Source organism: Muntiacus reevesi, chromosome 1, assembly GCF_963930625.1.
Source record: "Muntiacus reevesi chromosome 1, mMunRee1.1, whole genome shotgun sequence".
Classification (NCBI taxonomy): Eukaryota; Metazoa; Chordata; class Mammalia; order Artiodactyla; family Cervidae; genus Muntiacus; species Muntiacus reevesi.
Genome location: NC_089249.1, coordinates 137,554,148 through 137,578,782, shown reverse-complemented (window position 1 = coordinate 137,578,782; position 24,635 = coordinate 137,554,148). Strand labels below are relative to the sequence as shown.

The 24,635-nt window shown below is 37.8% G+C and overlaps 1 protein-coding gene across 1 annotated transcript in view; it reads left to right on the top strand.

Moving 5' to 3' along the window:
- Positions 1-351: 351 nt before the first annotated feature.
- The window catches only part of IL23R (interleukin 23 receptor), a 64,410-nt gene continuing 40,126 nt past the window's right edge, over positions 352-24,635 (top strand). The window contains exons 1-3 of the mRNA XM_065928516.1: positions 352-421; positions 3,595-3,891; positions 10,319-10,442. Of these exons, the coding sequence (XP_065784588.1) occupies positions 352-421; positions 3,595-3,891; positions 10,319-10,442 (491 nt within the window). The remainder of the gene's footprint in view (positions 422-3,594; positions 3,892-10,318; positions 10,443-24,635) is intronic.

Sequence of the window (24,635 nt, the reverse complement as noted above, 5' to 3'; positions counted from 1 at the left end):
AGGAGAAATTATATTTTATCAAGGGTCAGAATGTCTTATGAAGGTAATTCATACTGATTTTTGAAGGGTATAAAATTCCATTCTTTTGCTTTACTCCTCCACCTTATTATACCTCCTCACACCTAGTGACTCTTCTTTGCCCTGTTTCCTTCTCCCTTCCCATCCTTCCTTCCTTCATTCCTTTCTTCCTAATTAAAGTTTCTCATCAAAAACAACTGTTAGAAAAGATGCTATGAAAAAAAAAAAGAAAAGAAAAGATGCTATGCATTTTAGTATTTTATTAAATATTACAGTTTAAACATTTTTCATATTTTTCTAGACAGCGACAAAGAGTTTTTTCTGCTTTCAGGCATGAATCAGGTCACAATTCATTGGGACGTGGTAATAACTCTCTACATATTCTTCAGTTGGTGTCATGGAGGTATAGTATTTTGAGTACCTATTGCTATTTTTTATTCAAATAAAATACTGATTGTTTATTATGTTCATGACATTATGCTTGAATCTCTGAAGAATAAAAATTATTATTTTGGGAAAAATTATATGCACATAAAATTATGTGGAATGAAATATGAGTCCAACCTCCCTCCTAATGCAGGATTCCTTTATCAAGCATCGTGACAGAGGTCTAATTCTTATATCAAAATTTCCATGAAGCGGTCTCATTCTAATATCAACATTTCCACAAAGGAGTTTATCATTTTGGTTTGGCATAATCTGTCTTTGAACATTTTAAACTTATATAACTCAAACATTTGAATTTTATTCAGTTCCGCAAACAATTTATTGATGATTACTCTGTGTTAGGTGCTGTGCAAGGCCTTGTTTTCCTCACAACAACTTTGTGCAGTAATATTATGTGTTATTATTATTCTTATTTTGTAATTCACACAGACAGTTGGCATTATGACAAAGAGCCATTGGCTCTTGAGAGTTTCTATCGGGGGCATAGCATCCTGGACAGGTGAGAGGGACTCATTACTAGGAGAGAAGCAACACCAAGGGCTTCTCATGTGGCTCAGTGGTGAAAGAATTCACCTGTCGATGCAGGAGATGCCTGTTCAATCCCTGGGTAGGGAAGATCCCCTGAAGAAGGCCATGACAACCCACTCCAGTATTCTTACCTGGAGAATCCCATGGACAGAGGAGCCTGGCGGGCTACAGTCCATAGAGTTGCAAAGAGTCGTACACGACTGAATGACTGTGCATGCATGCAAACACAAGCAACATCGAGGCAGGGTTTTAGATCTTGAAGTAAGCTTTGCAAATCAAGAAACTTGCTCAGAATAGTGACAAAAGCAAAACTATCTTCTGTAGGTTGGGACAAACTTATATTAGACATAGAGAAGTAGCCCTACCATGAGAACTAGAATCCCTCCAGCAGGGTATCAGACACTTCCAGAGTCAGACCAACAGTATCCAAGAAGGTTTCATAGAAATAAGACATCATTTACTTTTTCCAGCTTCTGGAAATATGCGAGTGATAAGTCAGACTTCTGTTTATACATGGAATTCTCCAGGCAAGAATACTGGAGTGAGTAGTCATTCCCTTCTCAAGGGGATCTTCCCGATCCAGGGTTCAAACTCAGGTCTCCTGCATTGCAGGCGGATTCTTTACTGTCTGAGCCACCAGGGAAGCCCGTTTATACATATGAGTGATTAATATGAAGCATAGAGAAATAAGACAAGCCCATATGATTGATATGGCATTAGAGACTTTCCAGTTGTTCATTAGAAATTATTATATATATTATTACCCAATCTACTGTAATATTTTTACTGTCTTTTCCAAATTTTCTACTAGAGTGATATTTTACTCCTTTTAAATAGCTTTGCTGAAATGAAAAAAATAAACACTATGTTTAGCATTTTTCTGACCAACCCTCCCCAAATTAACATATTTTGTATTACTTATTTTAACATATTAAAAAGAGCAATTAACATACTTTTGTATGACTTATTCTTACATAATCCAAATTGACTCCTGCCGATTACTGATTTCTTTTTCTATGCACTTTAAAATCATCGACTTACTAATTCATTCCCAAATGTTGTGAAGCTCAGCAGTCCAGTGTTTCTGGGGTTCTTTTTTATTCTATTTTTTAAAACCAAGACAACATTTATCCAAATTTGAAGTCTTCTGACATTTTTAATATTTTCTGTGTATTCTTAAACACTACTCACAAAGGTTTCATGATAGTATTCACATGTTTTTTAAGGTGCTGAAGAAACAGTTTGTCTGAACTTGAATTGTTGAACTTCTTTAAAATAGTAGGGGCTTCCCAGATGGCGCTAGCGGTAATGAACGCCTGCCAATGCTGGATACATAAGAGATGTGGGTTTGATCCCTGGGTTGGGAAGATTGCCCAGAGGAGGGCAAGGCAAACTACTCCAGTATTCTTGCCTGGAGATATCTATGGACAGAGGAGCCTGGCAGGTTACAGTCCATGGGGTCACAAAGAGTTAGATACGACTAAAGTGACTCAGCATGGCAAAGCAGTCAGATGCTTTCTTAAAACTTCTTTTCATGTCTTTGGCTTCAATTTCCTATTGATAATGATGGAATTGTTTTTATCTTTACTTCAACATTTAAATATTTATAATTTATATGTGAATGCAAACTATATAAATGGACATATTCAATTACATTTACATTATAAAAGTTAATTTTTAAGCTTTGACTATTAAAGATAAGGACTTTTAAAATTAAATACTTGCCTTTAATTATCATTTTGATAAGGTTTTAAGATATTCTAACGTTTAGGATTTAGAATATTTAGAAAAAGCCTACAATGCATTTTCCTTGATGTGAATTTAATTGATATTGCATTACATTGTCATTTGAGTTCATGAAAATGCATTTATTGTCATTTGGCTATAAAAATAATACATTATTATATAATTTTAAAACACAGAAATATTCAATTAAAAATAAAAATTAACACACAGAGGTTATCAATGATAATATCTTAGTGTATCTTTAATTCATTCATCTATTTATTCTTAACATTGAGTCTATATTAAATATTTTGTTTTGCAACTTGCTTTTCAACTTAAAAATATATTCTGAACATTTGCCCATATTTTTAAATTAATGATGAATTTCAAGTGGTGGTCAAGCAATAAATTCTTGCAACTAGTAAGAGTATAATTTCAATCATTAAACTCATAATTTTCTAGTAAAAGTAGCCCTTATCTATAAAAGAAGGAAAGACTGAGTAGCTGAAGAACGGAGTTTGGATTCTCCCCTACCAATTGTTACTTCTAATGTTACCTTTGAAACGTAAGGTAGCCTCAAAATGCCTCATTCCTCACCTTTAAAATAGAAGAGCTAACTATATTTGCACTTTAGACTGCTGGAGAAGCTGAAAAGCTGAGAGCTGACTCAGGCTTGTGTCATGCTGTCGAACATCAACAGAACATGATAAAAACACACTGATAAGCTAAGCAGTTAAAGGATACACTGAGTCCTAAAACTCTTTTCCAATGGAAATTATTCTGTCAGAAACAATTTTAAATGCAAAGCATATTCTTCTGAATATCTGGTTTTAATGTTTTACATGGAATTAATTATTTTATCTATTTGTTTTCCAGGGATTACAAATATAAACTGCTCTGGACACATCTGGGTAGAACCTGCCACAATTTTTAAGATGGGTATGAACATCTCTATATATTGCCAAGCAGCAATTAAGAACTGCCAACCAAGGAAGCTTTATTTTTATAAAAATGGCTTCAAAGAAAGATTTCATATCACAAGAATCAATAAAACAACAGCTCGCCTTTTGTATAACAACTTCGTGGAGCCACAAGCCTTTGTGTACTGTACTGCTGAGTGTTCCAGATATTCTCCAGAGACACTGATATGTGGAAAAGACATTTCTTCTGGATGTAAGTGTTGGGGTGCCTTCAAAAGCCAAGTGAAAGTTAGCCTAACAATTAACTGGTAACTACCAATATTGTCTAAAAATGGAGGCAAATTAATATACTGCACTTCTTATATTAGTTTAATGTAGGTATTGCAAATTTGAATGTCTCCAGGAGCCAGGCTGGTGAAATGTTGCATTAAGAAGCTGGTGGGATCTGTGCAGAGCGGAAAACACATAGATAGTTTACTGAGCACAGACAGTGTCCAACTTCAGCATCTCTGAGGGTCCAGTATTCTTAGGTCTTTTGGTTCTTCCAAAGAAGATGGAAGTATAAATTTTCAGTGTGAATTCTACAAACTTTTCAATGTTGCCAACATATTCAAAATACAATTTTTTAACACTAGCCTGGTTGAACACAGTTTTTTAGGTATGTGAAAGGCAGCACCCTCAGATTTTCAGTGTTTTTATTTTCAACTATTTTTCATTTAATATTGTTTTCCAAACTAATATCAACCTTGAAGCAGATTCCATTGAGAAATTTTGAGGCTAAGATTTCGGAAGGAAAAAACAGTTGCAATACTAGCTTTGTATCTCTGCTATATTTCCTACCAGCTGTGTGACTTCAGGAAAGTTGCTTAACCAGTCTGTGTCTCAATTCCATGTCTATAAAATGAGGCTAAGTATATTGGTCATGGTAAACATCAAATTTCAATAACTTATTTAAAAGTGTATTATATACTTTAAACTACAATATTAATGTGCCTTAGCCCTTTTAAATGGAACCTTTTGATAAAATATCTGACGATTTTGATATAATTCCCTGCTCCTAATGTCACTGCCCCAACTGTGAATCATTTTGTTTGTTACTATAATTATTAAGAAAAAAAATGAATTAATTTTAAAAATATTTGCTAAATTCAATGTGTGTTCATAGTATCCTGAAGATGTTTAAGTTACTATAGTAATATGGGCTGGCTTGTATAATTATATACTTAATTCTTGGTTCTACTATTACAAAAGAAAAATCAGTAAGTTCAGTACTGTTTTAATCTAGATTTTCATTCCCTATAGCACCTGGGCCCATTTTCAGTGAAAGATAGAGGGCTTTGGATCTTTGCTACGCTCCCTTTCTCCATACTTTTGAGAATCCAATCTGAGATCTTCCTCATCTCCAGTCCTCACCTAGACAGACCAAGCCCACCGGGCCATCTCTACCTGTCCCTAGAGGGGGTGTCTGAGAAGAAGGAGGCTTTTTTGTTCCAAAGTAAGGCCATTGTCCTGCTAGGCGCCTGACATCCTTGCTTCAAGAGAGAAGAGCTGTAGGAAGTAGCAGAGGTGAATTGAGGAGGGAAATTAGTAGGTTTTGGAGTTAAAGAAAAAATTTAGGCCTTAAAATAATAATAACATGCTAAACTTGCCCTAAATTGTGGGAACTGAAACCACAAGTAGACATCTTATCTGATGTCTGAGGACTTCTTAGCTTGTCCACATCCTCAGGAAACAAAAGTAACCCTTCTTGCTTAATTACATTCCTATTTATCCTTGATGGCTGGGGGGTGGGTTGTTGAGAGAATATGTCATCGGAGGACAAATGAGCAACTGTCATGGTTGTGGGGAAAGGTTAGTGTTAATTTCGATCCAGAGGAAGGAAGGAGGCAGAAGTGTGGCCTCCTTTCCCCTGTTGCAGTGTGAGTGACCAGTGACGCCCACCACTCTCCAGCGTTGGCTGAGGCCTTCTGCCCCCAAACACAACCCCCAGGCTCTGTTCAGGGCCAGGGAATGGCCTTTTCTCCCCTTCTTGGACCACACATTAGAAGCACTTACATTTTCTGTGGACAGCTGCTTAGAAAGAACATTACCCTTTCCACTTGTTTACTCTGTGATTTTGGAACTTTTTACATAGATCTCTGGTTATGAGTGTGAAAGTGTAACTGCCATGTAAGAATTTACCCAAAGCCCTGGATTCAAGAAGTCCCGTGTTCTTGGGCTCTACATTCTTAGCAAACAAAACTTCCTATTGAAGTAGGTCAAGTAAAGGTTTTTGAGGGTTTTTGTGGTATTCTAGAAATCACACTGCTTTCACTGGATCACTTTGATTACAGGATACTCTTCCTGTGAGTTTTACCATGTCAACTTATCATCACTGTTCTGAACAAAATGATTATGTGTGTTTTTTTAGACTGGAGAAAAATCATACAAAGCAAAGAGAAGATAAAGGAGTCATTGCTTTCCTAAAAAGATATCCAAACATTAAAAGCTCCATACTTTGATGTGTAATTTGTGAAATACAAACTATTATCACAGTTTCATTTTTAGCCATAATCTTAGACTTCTTAGATTGTTATCTGTAAGTGTACACACCTCATGTAAAGTATTCTATCAGAGTCACACCAGTCATGGGATAAAACACTTTAAGATTTCTCTATTCCTTTAAAAACACCAAATTAAACTATTCATGAAACAGTCATATTTCCACTGAATCATTAAAAAGTTTAAATATATCTAACTTGAATTTTAATCATCTTTGATCTCTACTTATCATCTGATGAAAGTAGACTTATCCAATAAAAGGCCCTGAAAAGTTGTCTTTAACATTGCTACTCAGTCTTATTAATGACACAGTAGGCCTGTCTGCGCACTCTTTGGGTAAGGAATTATGGAGAGATCTTTGCCAGAAGCATTGTCTTTCCTTTCATTTTAAATTCTCATCATTATCATTTTATTAATCAAACCAATCAAGCCATGAAATACACTTTACTTAGTGGTTAGTATGCACCAAAAATGTGTTAAATGATAGCAATTCAGAGAAGAGGGGATCACAGACTCTGCTGTTTCAAGAAGCTGTCAGTTGAAAATGATCCTTGGCTAAACTTTGAATGAATAACAAACATGGCTTGTGACTAGTAACGGACCCAGTAGGAGCGGAGACATGTAATGGGTAGGAGACAGCAGAATATTCTCTGGTATCTGACTGTACAGCAGGTTTTTACCCATGGACATTTAATAACCTGGCAGGTAAAGAATCTGCTTGCAATGCAGGAGACACAGGAGATGCAGGTTCAATCCCTGGATTGGGAAGATACCTGGAGAAGGAAATGACACTCCATTCTAGTATTCTTGCTCAGGAATTCCATGGACAGAGGAACCTGGAGGGCTACAGTCCAATGGGGTTGCTAAGAGTCCAACGTGACTGAGTGATTAAGCACACACAATGGAATCTAAAAACAATTTGGTCTTATTTTATATCTATATTCACATTCCCATCTTTACATAGCTTCATTTAACAAATAGCATGTTTATTTGCACATAAATGTTTAATCTATTTGATCTTTTACAAAGTTAATTAGTTATCAGACATAACCCTGAGCATTCACTTCAGAGAAAATGCTGTGGAATAACATAGCCCAAAAGACGGACAGTTGTCTTTTAGGATGGCCAAATCAAAAATACTCTGAAACTAGAGGGAAAAAATAACTTCAGCACAAATCACTGAAGGACCCCAAGTCAATCAATATCCAAAATGATTTAAATTTATGTTTCTACACCTACCTCCTTTAAGGCTCAAGTAAAACTTAAAGATTTATTTTATCTTACTTGGAGTCCAATTTCTCCCCCACTGTAGTTTGACACTACAACTCATCAAAATGTTTTAAAGCACTTTAGTGTGTTCTTACTGTTTGAAAACATGTTTTTAAATCATTAAATCAAATTGCATTCATGTAGAACATCTTTAACATTTTGGACCAACAAAAAAGAAATACCCATCATTTCTATAATCTCATAATCTTACTACTAGCAGACTCCATCTTTAATAATTTGGAATATATCTTTCTAGTTTCAGTCTCTTTCTCTGTGTGTGTGTCTCTGTCTCTTTTCTCTGTTTCTCTCTCTCTCTCTCTACCCCTTCATCTCTCTGTCTCTCAAATGAGACCACTATAATATACTATTTTGTAACTTATTTTTTCATTTTATAATATGGCCCTTACTTATTTAATTAAACATATTTTGAGTTGCTTCCAAGGCCAGATACTTATATTGTCTTCAATAACTTTGTTTTTGGTTGTATTTTAGGAGTGTATTTTGGAATATTAAGCTGGTTTCCAATTCTTCCATTATTATGAACAACACTTTAAGAGGCAAACCCTTTTAGCCAAATATTTTTGTGTATCTATGAACATTTTAGTAAGGATGCATTCCTAGATGTAAAATTGCTGGGTCGTAAGATATTACTCCTGCTTTTACAGATTATGATATGTATAGTGCTCTCCATAAAGGTTGTTCCAATTTGCATTTCCACCAGCAGTGTGTTAGAGGATTTCCTTGAGTCCATTTCAACACTATGGATTATCATTTTTCAAAATCCTTGCCAATTTGATAGCTCTAAATGACATCTATTACTGGTTCAGTTTGCAAAGAAGATAAATTTTTTCCATATATGTATTTCTTATTTTATAAGTAGTATTCTTGGTAGATGATTTACAGATGAAGTGAGGAATATATCTATATTTAAGCTAACTCTTTGGGTAAAACTTCAGGTGCATAAATGTCTGTATTTTTATTCGTTCTGAGGCCCCATCCTTTTTCTTTTTTCCGTAATGGGACAGAATTATTGGTTTATTTTTTTGTTTGTTTAATTTTTATTTTATAGTTGATTAACAATGTTGTATTAGTTTCATCCTTTCATTTTTCATATCATTTTTTGAGTAATCAGTTCCCCAGGCAGTATTTCAAAAGTAGGCACACGCTGAGAGAGCCACCCCTAAAAAGTGATCATATGGTAAATGCTCAGTATTTACATACTTCTTTTTTGATCTTGATTCTTAACTGGATGATGTATCTGAAAATTCCAGATGCAGTTCTATATTTTGGGGGGGTTTCATAGGCTTCAGAGACTCTAAGGGCTCCAACAAAACTGTCTCATCTTTTCTCATCTCTTGGGTTTTGTTTTCCCCTGTGCTGGCTTCATTCTTAAATAGACTGTTTCACTATGACAGCAAGATGGCCATCAACAGCCCATAGCTTACATGACACTCAGAGACAGTAAATTAAGGCAGGGAGAAAGCAGATCTTTTACAACAGCCCCAGAAAAAGTTCCTTGGATAATTCTGATTGGTTCATCTTGGGTCACGGGTTCATTCCCAATGGAAATACTTGATCAGACTAGGTCAAGTGCACAGTTCTGCGTGTCAAGGCATGCTACTTGGCACAGGGGTGAAGTGGGGATGAGGTTAGGAATGAGGAAGATGTCAGTTCTTAAAAGGAATCACGGTGGCAGAAAAAAATTAACAATATTCTCCAAAATTTGGTCATTCAGAGAAAGAGCTGAAGGCATGGGAGAAGAGAGGAAAAAAAACTAGAGATAGAATTCTGTGAATGCCTAAGAATTTTTAATCTTTCTTTATTGTAGTGAAATGTACTTTTTAAATGATTCTTCAGTGCACAGTTCTGTGAATGCCAGTGATGTACATACACATTGACATCATTGTGCAACCATCACCCCCATCCATTTCCAGTACTTTTTTCATCTTGCAAAACTGAAACTCTGTACCCAATAAACAACAACTCTTCATTTCTCCCAACACCTCAACCCTTGGCCACCACCATTCTGCTTTCAGTCTCCGTGAGCTCAACTGTTCTAGACATCTCCTATAAATAAAATCATATAGTGTTTGTCCTTTTGTGGCTGGTTTATTTTATTTAGCATAATGTCTTCGAGGTTCATCTATGTTGTAGCATGGGTCAGAATCCCCTTTCTTTTAAAGGTTGAGTATGTATATATGACTATCAAACTTTTTTTTCTTTTTGGCCTCACCCCGAGGCATGTGGGATCTTAGTTCCCTGACCCAGGATCAAACCTGCTCCCCTTGCATTAGAATGCCAGAGTAGAAGAAAAACATGGAGAGCCCTTTCACAACAGCCAAAAGGCACAGAGATTTCAAGGTGGGAAAGACCAAAATAGCAAATTCTGCAGAGTTCAAACTCAATGATGACAGTAAAGAAATCATGGGATTTGTGGATTAGAAAGTCATTGATGACCTTAACAACAGTGATTTTGGTGGAATTGTGGGTCTGAATCTTGATTGTTTGGGGTTCAAAAGTAAATGGGAACTGAGGGAAAAGATCAGTACTATGGACTTTAAAAAAGAAAAAAACTATTGTGAAAAGGAGAAAGATATACTGACAGCTGAGGGAAGAGAATTTGGGGAGGAATTCTTTTTGATGGGAGGAACTTTATCACCTTAGTATCCCCAAAGAGGGAATATAGTAAAGTATGTGAAGGAAAGCAGCAATATTTCAGGACAAAGTGGGCTGGAATGTGAGCTGGAAGGGGTGGAATGGGGGAAGTGCTGATTGACCTGGTTTTCCAAATAAAATGGAATGGTTATCAACTAACTATAAAAAACCTTGATGTTTCTGTGGTGGCTCCTAAGTGATACATTTTGTTGCAGATCCACCAGATGTCCCTGACAAAGTAACCTGTGTCATTTATGAATATTCAGGCAACATGACTTGTACCTGGAACCCTGGGAGGCCCACCTACATAGACACAAAGTATGTGGTGTACGTGAAGAGGTAGGTTCCCTCCTCAACAATCTATCCTGAGCAATTCCACTCCAGTTCAGCCAGTGCTCTGCCTCCAGCAGGGATCCAAGAAATCTGCTTCAAATGTTAAATGCATCTTTACTGTCCCCAACTCCCTAATACTGATCAAGGAATCCACCAGAACACTTTTCAGGCCATTGATGTTTCACCCTGTGAGGCAATATGTTCCATAATCTTTCTGCTGTCTTTACTCATTGGAGGTAACTGTGGGCAAGGACCTAATGTGATACAGCCCAGCACAGTTTTAAAAGGATCTCTGCTTGAATCTCAGCTCTATCCTCCTAGGATTTAGGCACTTAAACTCTCCAAACTGTCACTTCTTTATCTTTAAAATAGGCTTAAAAGTAGAACCTAATGGATAGGTTAATTTTGTTTAAGTGGAATTTGACTTTTTAAAGTGTGAATCACTATGCCAGGTCCATCAGTACAGTTCAGTCACTCAGTCGTGTCTGCAGCACGCCAGGCTTCCCTGTCCATCACCAACTGCCGGAACTTGTTCAAACTCATGTCTATTGAGTCGGTGATACCATTCAACCATCTCGTCCTCTGTCATCCCCTTCTCCTCCTGCCTTCAATCTTTCCCAGCATCAGGGTCTTTTCAAATGAGTCAGTTCTTCGCGTTAGGTGGCCAAAGTTTTGGGGTTTCAGCTTCAGCATCAGTCCTTCCAATGAATATTCAGGACTGATTTCCTTTAGGATTGACTGGTTGGATCTCCTTGCAGTCCAAGGGACTCTCAAGATTTTCTCCAACACCACAGTTCAAAAGCATCAATTCTTTGGCACTGAGCTTTCTTTATAGTCCAACTCTCATATCCATATTCCACATATAGAAAAACCATAGCTTTAACTAAATGGACCTTTGTCAGCAAAGTAATGCCAGATCCATAGTTAGTACTAAATTCATGGAAGATACTATTAATAATGACCCCCAAATCTTAAATTTGGTGTCTATATATACCAACCATCTTCCCTGGCTTGCCAGGGAAGAATAAGGGAGCTATCTGGACACAGGACTTTCAGCTTTAAAACTGAAAGCAATAATTGAATGAAAGTAATAATTTCTTAATTGCAGTTGAGGAGGGCTTTGTGGAAACACTCTTCTGTTATGATCTAACAATAACCAGACTTCAGGAGCCAGACAACCATGCAGCCAAAAGCTCAAAAGTTTTATGCTTAAAGGCAAATAACTAATCATAACCATTATATAACTTCATATGAACTTAGATTAGGGGAAATGTATTTTTAGTTTCTACTATTTGTAAATTGCAAAATAGGAAATGGTTGATGTGGAAAAATCTTTCTCTCCTTAATGTACACAACTCAAATGTTTCTGGGTTATATCTAAACTATATCCATGTACGTCAGTCTGTTTTGGAATCCTTTGCCAGTGTTAAAGATGGAAATAATTTGGAGGAAAAAACTGTGGGCAAACTGGGCTAGATTGGTCTCCCTATTCTTGTTTCATTTATATTTTCAAAGAAAGCCTTCAATTTTGTACAGTTGACTTTTGAAAAACACACGGGTTGTGGTGTTGACCCCTTCATGTTACTTTTGACTCTCCCCAAACTTAATTACTAATAGCCTACTGTTGGGCAGAAACCTTACTGATAATAGCTCACTGACACATTTTGCATATTATATATATGTATTAGATATTGCACTGTGCTGAACTAAGTTGCTTTAGTTGTGTCTGACTCTTTGCGATCCTATGGACTGTTGCCCACCAGGCTCCTCTGTCCATGGCATTCTCCAGGCAAGAATAGTGGAGTGGACTGCCATACCCTCCTCCAGGGGATCTACCCAGCTGAGGGATCGAACCTGCATCTCTTATGTCTCCTGCATTGACAGGCAGGTTCTTTATCACTAGCACCATTGTATTCTTAAAATAAAGTAAGTTAGAAAAAAGAATATGTTATTAAGAATATCATAAGGAAGAAAAAATACATTTATAATAGTGTGCTGTATTTATTGATAAAGTAACTTTGTGTTGTCTGTTTACAAGATTAATCATCTGTTAGTACCAACATCAAAATGAAAATATAATGTGAAAAAGAAATTCATATTTATTTATAGGTGTAATGATTCATGAATGATAGGGAATAAGCAGTAATATGATTGCTTTACAGTAGCCTAGTGTAATTGGTAGAATTGCTTCATAGTAGTCTAGCCTATACACTAATGAGTGAATCATTACTTTTATGGCATATAGTATTATAGTCATATTCATAATACAGTATTGGAAACTTTGTTGCTTTTTTTTTTAGAAACACCTGTGATGATAGGCTGATATGGAGTTTCTCCAATTAGAAAAAACGGGCATACTCTATGGTAATGTAATGCTCTGAAAGCAAAGTTATAACAGTAAGGAAACTAATACATTATTAATTTCATATTAAATATCACTTTATGCTCTTGTAAGGATCGACTAGTACCTATAAATATTTTATGCATTTATGACATACTTAACTTTTACTTAATTTTTTTATATTTCTAGGCTATACATTCATCTGTGAGTTTTTCCACATTGTTGCAAATCTCCAAAATTTTTCCCAATACATTTATTGAAAAAAATTCACCTATCAGTGGACCTGTGTAGTTCAAACCCATGTTATCTAAGGGTCAACTGTATTTGCAGTACACTTGTATACTTTTTTTTTCCTAATGATTGTTAAAAGTTTCACAAGCCACTGTTTTTTAAATAATGCATTTATTGGACTCTTACTGCTTGCCACACACTGGGCAGACTGGGCCAAAGGTTTAATATGTGCTGTGCTGAGTCACTTCAGTCATGTCTGACTGTGTGACCCCATGGACTGTAGCCTGCCAGGCTCCTCTGTTCATGGGATTCTCCAGGCAAGAATACTAGAGTGGGCTGCCATTTCCTTCTCCAGGGGATATTCCTGACCCAAGGATTGAACCCGTGTCTCTTAGCCTCCTGCACTGGCAGGTGGGTTCTTTACCACTAGCACCAGCTGGGAAGTTATTTAATCCCTTATGCAACCTTATGGGGTACATATGATTATTTTCCTGATTTTTGTAGACAGGTGACTGAGGCTTAGCTAGGTTAGATGATGTGTCTAGGGCCACGCAGCTATGAGAGGGAGAGGTGGGATTTGAACTTGGCATGGCCTGACTGCTTTCTTCCTAATTTAGTTTTTTCTGCTAAAGTGGCGTGGGAACCCAGATCACAGGGCATATTTGAGAGATGCTATCCAAGTCTCATCATTATGGAAGGGAATAACCTTCCAATCTTGCTCTCTCAAGATAGAATAATTTTGACTAAGTGAAACATAATATGTACCACGACTCTGTTCAAAATATCTGGACAAAAATTAGACAGATTTTATGAATAGACTGCTAAGCCTGGAGTTACTGGCTACATGCCATGGGCAAGAAGCTCACATCTTTCACTAAACAGAGATTTGGTTGGGTACCAAAGGAATGATGGAAACAGTGAGGTCAGAGATAGATTGTGATGTCAAACAGTACACAATTTGCTAAGCACTGCACTCTGCTACTTCATGTGCTTCACATCCTCAATCTTCAGCTCAACCTTGCACAGTAACTATTATAATTGTCCCCTTTTACCGAGCTTATGTTACTTCCCCAAAGTCATTTGGCTAAGACATCAGGGAGCCAGGACTGTAACAGGTGTCTAAGACTTAACCTCTCCTCCTTGTTTCTGGGATTAAATAATGTCTGTGAGATGAAAAGAGGTCATGAGGACAAGAATCTCATTGTAAAGGCAACCTTCATGTGTGTGTGTGTGTGTGTGTGTGTGTGTGTGTGTGTGTGTGTGTGTGCGTGTGCGTGTGTGTGTTAGTCACTCAGTCAAGTCCAACTCTTTACAACCCCATGGACTGTACCCGTCAGGTTCCTCTGACCATAGAATTCTCCAGGCAAGAATACTGGAGTGGGTAGCCATTCCCTTCTCCAGGTGATCTTTCCAATCCAGTACAGAACCTGGGTCTCTTGCATTGCAGACAGATTCTTTACCATCTGAGCCATCAGGAGGCTTCCATGGTGTCTCTGGTAGTAAAGACTCTGTCTGCAATGTGGGAGATGTGGGTTAGATCCCTGGGTTGGAAAGATCCCCTAGAGAAGGGACTAGCAACCCACTCGAATATTCTTGCCTGGAGGATCCCCATGGACAGAGAGGAGCCATCAGGGAAGCCCAAAGACAGCTTTAAGAATGTGAAAACAAAGCCAGAACAGGGGCCAACACCACAGCTGAAGCTCACAGAAGATTTCGATGTGCCAGACTGACAGAGAATGCCTAGGGCCTTGCTATCTATCTCCTGGAACTTTTACTATCTCATGGACCCACTGATCTTGATTAGTTGATTACTTCTTTTTCTTTTAATCAGTCAATCAGTCAGTTCAGTCACTCAGTCGTGTCTGACTCTTTGCGATCCCACTGACTGCAGCATGCCAGGCTTCCCTGGCCATCACCAACTCCCGGAGCTTGCTCAAACTCATGTCCATTGAGTCAGTGATGCCATCCAACCATCTCATCCTCTGTTGGGCCCTTATCCTCCTGCCTTGAATCTTTCCCACCATCAGGGTCTTTTCTAGTGAGTCAGTTCTTCACATCAGGTGGCCAAAGTATTGGAGTTTCAACTCCAGCATCAGTCCTTCCAGTGAATATTCAGGACTGATTTCCTTTAGGATAGCCTGGTTGGATCTCCTTGCAGTCCAAGGGACTCTCAAGAGTCTTCTCCACACCACAGTTCAAAAGCATCAATTCGTTGGCACTGAGCTTTCTTTATAGTCCAATTCTCACATCCATACATGACTACTGGAAAAACCACAGCTTTGACTAGACAGACCTTTGTTGGCAAAGTAATGTCTCTATTTTTTAATATGTTGTCTAGGTTGATCATAGCTTTCCTTCCAAGGAGCAAGTGTCTTTTAATTTCATGGCTGCAATCACCATCAAGAGTGATTTTGGAGCCTCCCAAAGATAAAGTCTGTCACGGTTTCCATTGTTTCCCCATCTATTTGCCATGAAGTGATTGGACCAGATCCCATGATCTTAGTTTTCTGAATGTTGAGTTTTAAGCCAACTTTTTCACTCTCCTTTTTCACCTTCATCAAGAGGTTCTTTAGTTCTTCTTCACTTTCTGCCATAAGGGTGGTATCATCTGCATATCTGAGGTTATTGATATTTCTCCCAGTAATCTTGATTCCAGTTTGTGCTTCATCCAGCCCAGCATTTTGCATGATGTACCCTGCATATAAGTTAAATAAGCAGGATGAAAATATACAGCCTTGACATACTCCTTTTCCTATTTGGAACCAGTCTGTTGTTCCATGTCCAGTTCTTACTGTTGTCTCTTGACCTGCATACAGATTCCTCAGGAGGAAGGTCAGGTGGTCTGGTATTCCCATCTCTTGAAGAATTTTCCACAGTTTGTTGTGATCCACACAGTCAAAGGCTTTGGCATAGTCAACAAAGCAGAAGTAGATGTTTTTCTAGAACTCTCTTGCTTCTTTGATGATACAATGGATGTTGGCAATTTGACCTCTGGTTCCTCTGCCTTTTCTAAATCCAGCTTGAACCTCTGGAAGTTCACGGTTCAATACTGTTGAAGCCTGGCTTGGAGAATTTTGAGCATTACTTTGCTAGCAAGTCAGATGAGTACAATTGTGCAATAGTTTGAACATTCTTTGGCATTGCCTTTCTTTGAGATTGAAATGAAAACTGAATAATACATATTAGTTATAAAAGAATAAATTCTTTTAATACAATAGCTTTATTGAGTATACTTCATATTCCATACAATTCACCTTATTTAAAGTGCAAAATCCAAAGATTTTAGTATATTCAAAGAGTTGAGCAATCATCTCCATAATATTAGAACATGTTCTTCATGCCAAAAGAAACCATATCTCTATTAGCAGTCACCCCAAATTTCCCTTCAACTCTCCCAGCCCTAGGCATCACCTGTGGATTTGCCTACTCTGGACATTTTGTATAAAAGGAATCATACAAATTATGGTCTTTTATTAATAGCATCTTTCACTTAGGCTAAGGTTTTCAAGATTCATCCATGGTGTAGTATGTATCAGTCCTTCGTTCTTTTTTATGACTGAATAATTTTCCATTGTGTGAATATAGCACACTTAACTTATTCACATTCATTAGTTGATGGACATTTTGGGTTGTTTCCAGTTTTTTGGCTATTGTGAATAATGTTCTACTAACATTCATGTACAAGCTTTTGTGTAGACATGTATTTTCATTTCTCTTGAGCATATACTTAGGAATGGAGTGGCTAGGTCATATGGTGTTGTTTATCAGTTGCTAAGTCTTGTCTGATTCTTTGTGATCCCATGGACAGGAGCACGCCAGGCTTCCTTGTCTGTCACTACCTCATGGAGTTTGCTCAAACTCATGTCCATTGAATCAGTGATGGTAGCTAACCATAGCTTGACTCTATGGACATTTCTCAGCAAAGCGATGCCTTTGCTTTTTAATATGCCATCTAGGTTTGTCATAGCTTTCCTTCCAAGGAGCAAGTGTCTTTGAACTTCATGGCTGCAGTCACTGTCAGCAGTGATTTGGAGCCCAAGAAAATTAAATCTGCCACTGTTTCCACTTTTCCCCCTTTCATTTGCCATGTAGTGGTGGGACTGGATGCCATGATCTTAGTTTTTTTGAATGCTCAGTTTTAAGCCAGCTTTTTCACTCTCCTCTTTCACCTTCATCAAGAGGCTCTTTAGTTCCTCTTCAATTCTGCCTTTAGAGTGGTATCATCTGCATATCTGAGGTAACTGATATTTCTCCCAGGAATCTGGATTCCAGTTTGGTATTCAACCAGCTGGAATTCCCTTGCTTTCTCTATGATCTCCGCTTCCTCTGCCTTTTCTAAATCCAGCTTGTACATCTGGAAGTTCTCAGTTCACTTACTGCTGAAGCCTAGCTTGAAGGATTTTGAGCATTACCTTGCTAGCATGTGAAATGAGTGCAATTGTACAGTAATTTAAACATTTTTTGGCATTGCCTTTCCTTAGGATTGGAATGAAAACTGACCATTTCCAGTCCTGTGGCTACTGCTGAGTTTTCCAAATTTGCTGGCATACTGAGCACAGTACTTTAACAGCATTATCTTTTAGGATTTGAAATAGTTCACCTGGAATTCCATCACCTTCACTAGCTTTGTTTGCAGTAATGCTTCTAAGGCTCACTTGACTTCACACTCCCCGATGTCCAGCTCTAGGTGAGTGATCACTCCATTGTGGTTATCCAGGTCATTAAGTTTCGTTTTTTTTTTCGGTATAGTTCTGTATATTCTTGCTGTCTCTTCTTAATCTGTTCTACTTCTGTTAGATCCTTGTTGTTTCTGTCCCTTATCATGCCCATTCTTGCATGAAATATTCCCTTGATATCTCCAATTTTTGAAGAGATTTCCAGTCTTTCCCATTCTATTGTTTTCCTCTACTTCTTACATTATTCATTTAAGAAGACCTTCTTATCTCTTCTTGCTATTCTCTGGAACTCTGTATTCAGTTGGGTGTATCTTTTTCTTACCTGCTTGTTTTTACCTTCTCTTTCCTCAGCTATTTGTAAAGCCTCCTCAGACAACCACTTTGCCTTCTTGTATTTGTTTTTTGGGGATGGTTTTGGTCACTGCCTTGTGTACAATATCATGAACCTCTATCCATAGTTCTTCAGGCATTCTGTCTACCATATCTAATCCCTTGACTCTATTTATCACCTCTACTGTATAATCATATGGGATTTGATTTAGGTCATACTTGAATGGTCTAGTGGTTTTCCCTACTTTCTTCAATTTAAGCCTGAATTTTGCCATAAGGAACTGATGATATGAGCCACAGTCAGCTCCCGGTCTTGTTTTTGCAGACTGTATAGAGTTTCTCCATCTTCAGCTACAAATAATATAATCAATCTGATTCCAGTATAGGTGATGTCCATGTGTAGAGTCATCTCTTGTGTTGTTGGAAGAGGGTGTTTGCTACGACCAGTGCATTCTCTTGGCAAAACTCTGATAGCCTTTGCCCTGCTTCATTTTGTACTCCAAGGCCAAACTTGCCTATTACTTCAGGTATCTCTTGACTTCCTACTTTTGCATTCCAGGCCCCTATGATGAAAAGGACATCTTTTTTTGGTGTTAGTTCCAGAAGGTCTTGTAGGCCTTTATAGAACCATTCAACTTCAGCTTCTTTGGTATTAGTGCTTGGGGCATAGACTTGGATTACTGTGATGTTGAATGGTTTGCCTTGGAAACGAACTGAGATCATTCTGTTGTTTTTGAGATTGCACTCAAATACTTCATTTTGAACTCTTTTGTTAACTATGAGGGATACTCCATTTCTTCTAAGGTGTTCTTTCTCACAGTAGTAGATATAATCATCATTTGAATTACATTTGCCCATTCCCGTCGATTTTAGTTCACTGATTCCTAAAATGTCGGTGTTCACTCTTGCCATCGCCTGCTTGACCATGTCCAATTTACCTTGATTCACGGACCTAAAATTTCAACTCCTATGCAATATTGTTTTTTACAGCATCGGACTTTACTTTCACCACCAGACACATGCACAACTGAGCGTGATTTCCACTTTGGTTCAACCTCTTCATTCTTTCTGGAGCTACTTTTCTGCTCTTCCTCAGTAGCATGTTGGGCACCTACTGACCTAGCAGGCTCATCTTCCTATACCATATCTTTTCGCCTTATCATACTGTTCATGGGTTCTCAAGGCAAGAATACTGGAGTGGTTTGCTATTCCCTACTCCACTGAACCAGGTTTTGTCAGAACTCTTCACTATGACCCATCTGTCTTACATGGCCCTCCACTGCATGGCTCATTGCTTCACTGAGTTACGCAAATCCCTTCACCACAAGGCTGTGATCCATGAAGGTAAGGTCATATGCTAAGTCAGTTTAAACTTTTGAGGAACTGCCACACTGTTTTTTTAATTGAAGTAGAGCTTATTTATAATATTTTGTTAGTTTCAGGTGTACCACATAATGATTCAATATTTTTTAGGTCATACTCCATTTAAAGTCATTACAAAATAATTGCTATATTTCCCTATGCTATACAATATATTTTTGATGCTTATTTATGTCATAGATAATAGTTTGTATCTTAATCGCATACCTCTATCTTGCCCCCTCCCTCTCTCCTCTCCCCACTAGTAACCACTAGTTTGATTCCTATATCTGTGAGTCTATCTTTTGTCATATACATCTGTTTTAGATTCTGCATATAAATGATAATAGAGATTTGTCTTTGACTTATTTCACTGAGCATAATACTTTCCAGGTCCAACCACACTGTTACAAATGGCATAATGCCATTCTTTTTTATGTCTGAGTAATATTCCATTATACATATATGGACATCAGGATGCATGTCTCTTTTTGAATGAGTGTCTTCATTTTCTTCCAATATATATTCAGCAGTGGAGTTCCTGAATGATATGTTAGTTTTAGTTTTCTGAGGAAACTCCATACTGTTTTCTATAGTGGCTGCGCCAATTTTCAATCCCACCAACAGTGTACTAAGGTTTCCTTTTACTCAGATCCTTGCCAACATTTGCTATTTGTAGAGTTTTTGGTAATAACCATTCTGACAGGTGTGAGGTGATATCTCACTGGTATTTGGTGGATGGGGCAGTTGTTGGGCTTTTTCGATCTTGCCACGTAGTTTGTGGGGTCTTAGTTCTCCATCCTGGGATTGAACCCAGGCCCTTGACAGAGAGTGTGGATTCCTAACCAATGAATCACCAGAGGGCATTCCCTCTCATTATTGCTTTGATTTACATTTTTCTAATTATTAGCATTGGGCTTCCCAGGTGGCTCAGTGGTAAAGAATCTGCCTGCCAATGCAGGAGGTGCAGTTTTGATCCCTGGGTTTGGAAGATCCCCTGAAGGAAATGGCCACCCACTCTGATATTCCTGCCTGGGAAATCCAATGGACAGAAGAGCTTGGTGGGCTACAGTTCACGGGATCACAGAGTCAGACACGACTTAGCGACTGAGCATGCACGCAATGACTAGCAATGTTGAACATTTGTTCATGTGCCTATTGATTACCTGTATATCTTCTCTGGAAAAATGTCTATTCAGGTCTTCTGCCCATTTTTATACTGTCATACTGTTTTCTAAAGAAGTCACACCAGGGAGGCTCAGGATAGGGGGACACACGTGCACCCATGGCTGATCCATGTAGACATATAGCAAAAACCACTACAAATTGTAAAGTAATTATACTCCAGTTAAAATAAATTAGTTAATTTTAAAAATAATTTAAAAAAAGAAGCCACACCATTACAGTCCCATCAAGGATTCCAACCTCCCCACATTCTTGTCAATATTTGCTATTATCTTGTTGATTATTGTCATCATAGTGAGTACGGGTTACTTCTCTCAAATCTTGCTAATATGCCTTCTCAGATTTCTGGCAATGAGACTGTGTTGTAAACTTGAAACAGACATAACACAATTTGAAAGAATTTGTTTCTTAAAAAACACTTGTCGACCACCCATAATTTCCTATTTAGTATCATAAAAATGTTCTCACAATTTTATAAGATTATTATATATCTCTTTAAAAGCCATTAATGCAGCCTGGTGCACTGGGAAGACCTAGAGCAATCGGGTGGAGAGGGAGGTGGGAGGGGGGATCGGGATGGGGAATACATATAACTCCATGGCTGATTCATGTCAATGTATGACAAAACCCACTGCAATGTTGTGAAGTAATTAGCCTCCAACTAATAAAAATAATTGAAAAAAAATTAAAAAATTTTTAAAAAGCCATTAATGCATTGACAATTATATATGTCTAAATTATATATACATGGTGGTTTTTGAGGGACATATCTACTTTATCAAGTAAGGGTTACTTACAGTAGTTATGAGCACTGAAATTGTTCTCGGTACTCAAAAAGTCACTTTGAAAGTCTGGAGACTAGGTTTATTAAAGAGTAAACTGTCAGAAACATCCATTGGAAAGAACATGAACTTTAGACTTTAATGTTTGATATCCAGTTTGCAGACTTATCAGTTAGAAGACTTTAATGGTACAAATAGCTGAAAACCCAGGTGCAGTGACCTAAACAGAAAAGGCTTTATTTATATCAAGCCATGGTGGTAGGTAGTGCAGAGCTAGTGTGTTAACTCAATTGTACTCCAAGGACCCAGGCTCTCTCTATCTTTCTTCTTTGCAGTCTTTAGAGCACTGACCCTAGTCCTCGGGTACTGCATATCCAGGCTTCTCATCCAAGTTTCAGGCAGGAAAGTAGTGAAGGGAAAAGGAAATTCTCAAATGAACTTCTACTTGCATCTCATTGGCCAGAATTGAATTACACACCTACTCTATCTGATGGGAACCCAGGAAAGGCGTACGGTGGATGCAGTTCAGTAATCTAACAGTATCTGCCACAGTTGCTAGCTGAGTAACCTTGGAAAATTTGTTTAGCTTTGCTAAGCCCTAGCCTCCTGAGAAGTGAGTATAAGTAATACAAAACTAAGTATTATAAAACTTATAAGAAAGCAAATTATAAGAAAAGGCTCACAAATAGGAAATGCTTGGAAACTGACAAAAAGACCATGTTAGAGTGTTAGAACATTACGGTGAAGCTCAAGACTGACTCTCTAGACTTTTTTGATTCATTCTAAAATCAAAACCTGACTGACTTGGGAGAGAAGATGAATGTAAAGCCACAAAAATGATCATTTACAGGCTATTGTAAGCAATAACTTTATTTACTTTCAAGTAGCAATAACTTTAGACAGATGACTATCTAGAAAGAATGTCAAATGTGGTCTAATAAGTAAGACTAATTTTCAAGCTGGTGTACATACATCAATAGTAAAGTCACTCATTTTAAAGTCATTCAAACTAGAAATGTAAACTCAATGTGGGCAAGAATTTTTGCTTGCTTTGTTTACTGCTATATTTCTTTAGCCTAGGATGAGGCCTGGCATCTAGAAAGTGCTCAATTAACACGTGTTGAGTGATCATTCTGATAACTAGAAATGAACATTTCCTGTATCCTCCCTTCACAATCAAGTTGAATAATAATAACACAAGGTCCTATATATTAAAAAGGTATTTTTTCACTGTCTTTCCTGAAACTGAGAGTAAATTATAGCCAAGCTTAGGCAAATCTAACCCAAATCCTAAATTGATTAAGTCCAGATTAGTGGAATTTTATTGTATCTTAAAAAGAACATAAAGGATGTGAAGTGATAGCATAAAAATGAATGTATTCCTCTAGCAAATTCAAAGAATGAGCTCCTGTAACCACAGACAAGTTGGAAAAGAAAATAGACATCTGTTCATCTTACAATTAGTTAAAAATACATCCATGGATTAAGAAAAATTACAGAAATTCATTTCTAACTAATGATTAAGGCCTTTCCCCCCTAGGAAAAAGGTGACTTATAATGAATTTTCTGGTTGAGATAGTATCAGATTTTAAAAGGTTTTTCTTTTTAATACCCTGAGAACTCAGGACCCTGAGTTCTCAGGATATTTTCTACTTTGGTTGTTGCGTAGATATCAGCATTTGCAGTTTCACTTCCAACTCCTGTGGTTCTCTTTGCCAGTAAAATCATGTACAGAGAGAGGCATTTCACCTCAGCCCACCTACTTGTTTCCACAGTGGCAGAAAGATGGCATTCCCTCTATGGGAGCACTGGGTCCATCAGGGCCTCCAGATGGTATGGGGTTGAAGTTGTAAAGCAGAGGAATTGTGTCTATGTTGTTTCAAGAATCTTCTTTCTGCACAGGACTTCTGTGGTGACCCCACCAGCATAACCTTTCACACACCATTCTCAACCCCTTTGTATTTTGCTAAGTATTGCACCAATGGGTGGCAATAGGAAAAAAAATAAACAAAACCTCTGCTATTAAGCATCTACTTACTGTTGTCCTGTTACCCTCAACAGCTTCATGTAAATATGTTCTTTCTTTAACATGGAAGCGCTTGCAATATCTGGCATGGTACTCCGTAAATACTTGAATGAAAATGAGTGCATGATGGCCCTTCATTCCATTTTATTCAAGTCAACTTAACAAATATTTATTTAGAATTTCATGTCTTCTCGGAACTATGTTAAATGCTAGAAAACTTTTAAAAAATAGACAACATCTCTGTGCATGACAAGTTCATAAACTATTTAGAATAAACACCAATAGTATATTTTCAGGTACCATGCGAGACCAATAGGGTCTTTTAGTTTTAATAAGAGCCCTAAAATCAATTGTTACTCTTCTACTTTATAAGACCTGCTTGCTTTTGCCACATGTTTCTCACTATATTCATATTCATAATAGCCAGACAAAATTCTCAGATGTAATTCCAAATATATTTAAGGCTGTGATGTTATATTTCTACTGAGTTCTTTTAGGACTTAAAAATCAGTTCATATACTAAAATCCATCTCCTCACTGGTTCTACACCAGTGCTTGGAGAGCTAATTGTGGCTGGGGACAAATACAAAATTTCTGACCCATGTTACTTTATATTCGTGGTCACTCACTTCAGCTGAGCCCAGATAGCCACCCAGCAGTCCTGTGGCACTTCACTGGTCAAGTCACCCCCCCACTGACCAGGCCATTATCTTGTTACTGCTTCATCTTTGGGTTCCAACATCTTCTCCCCCTTCTCACTCTCTGTTGATGAGTAACTTCCTATTTCATTGAGAAAATAAGAGTAATAAGAAATACCACAACCTCTCTCATCTGCCGACACACTGACATCTGAACCCACACTTGGTCCTCCCTTCTTACTGTGGATGAACCACCACTGCCTGAGGCCAGTTCTCTACTATAGACTAGATCTCTCTCTGTCTGCCTGCTAGAGGACATCGCTCCAACAATATTGCTTCCTTTTTTCTGTACCATCACCTTTTCTATCTTTACTGGATCTCCTCATCAGCTTTCAAAATGCTGTAGCATCTACCTTCCCTAGGCCCCCCACTCCCACTAATTTATCTTTCTGCTCCTTCATATGGCAAACTCTTCAAAAAGAGCTGTTCATACTTTCCGCCTCTACTTCCTCTCTTTTCATCCTCTCTTTAATCTTGTCAAGCTTTTGCCCCCCACCTCCAGGTCTTATCAGTGTTGCTAATGACGTCCCCATTGCCAGATGCAGCAGTTTATTCTCAGTTCCTACCTTCC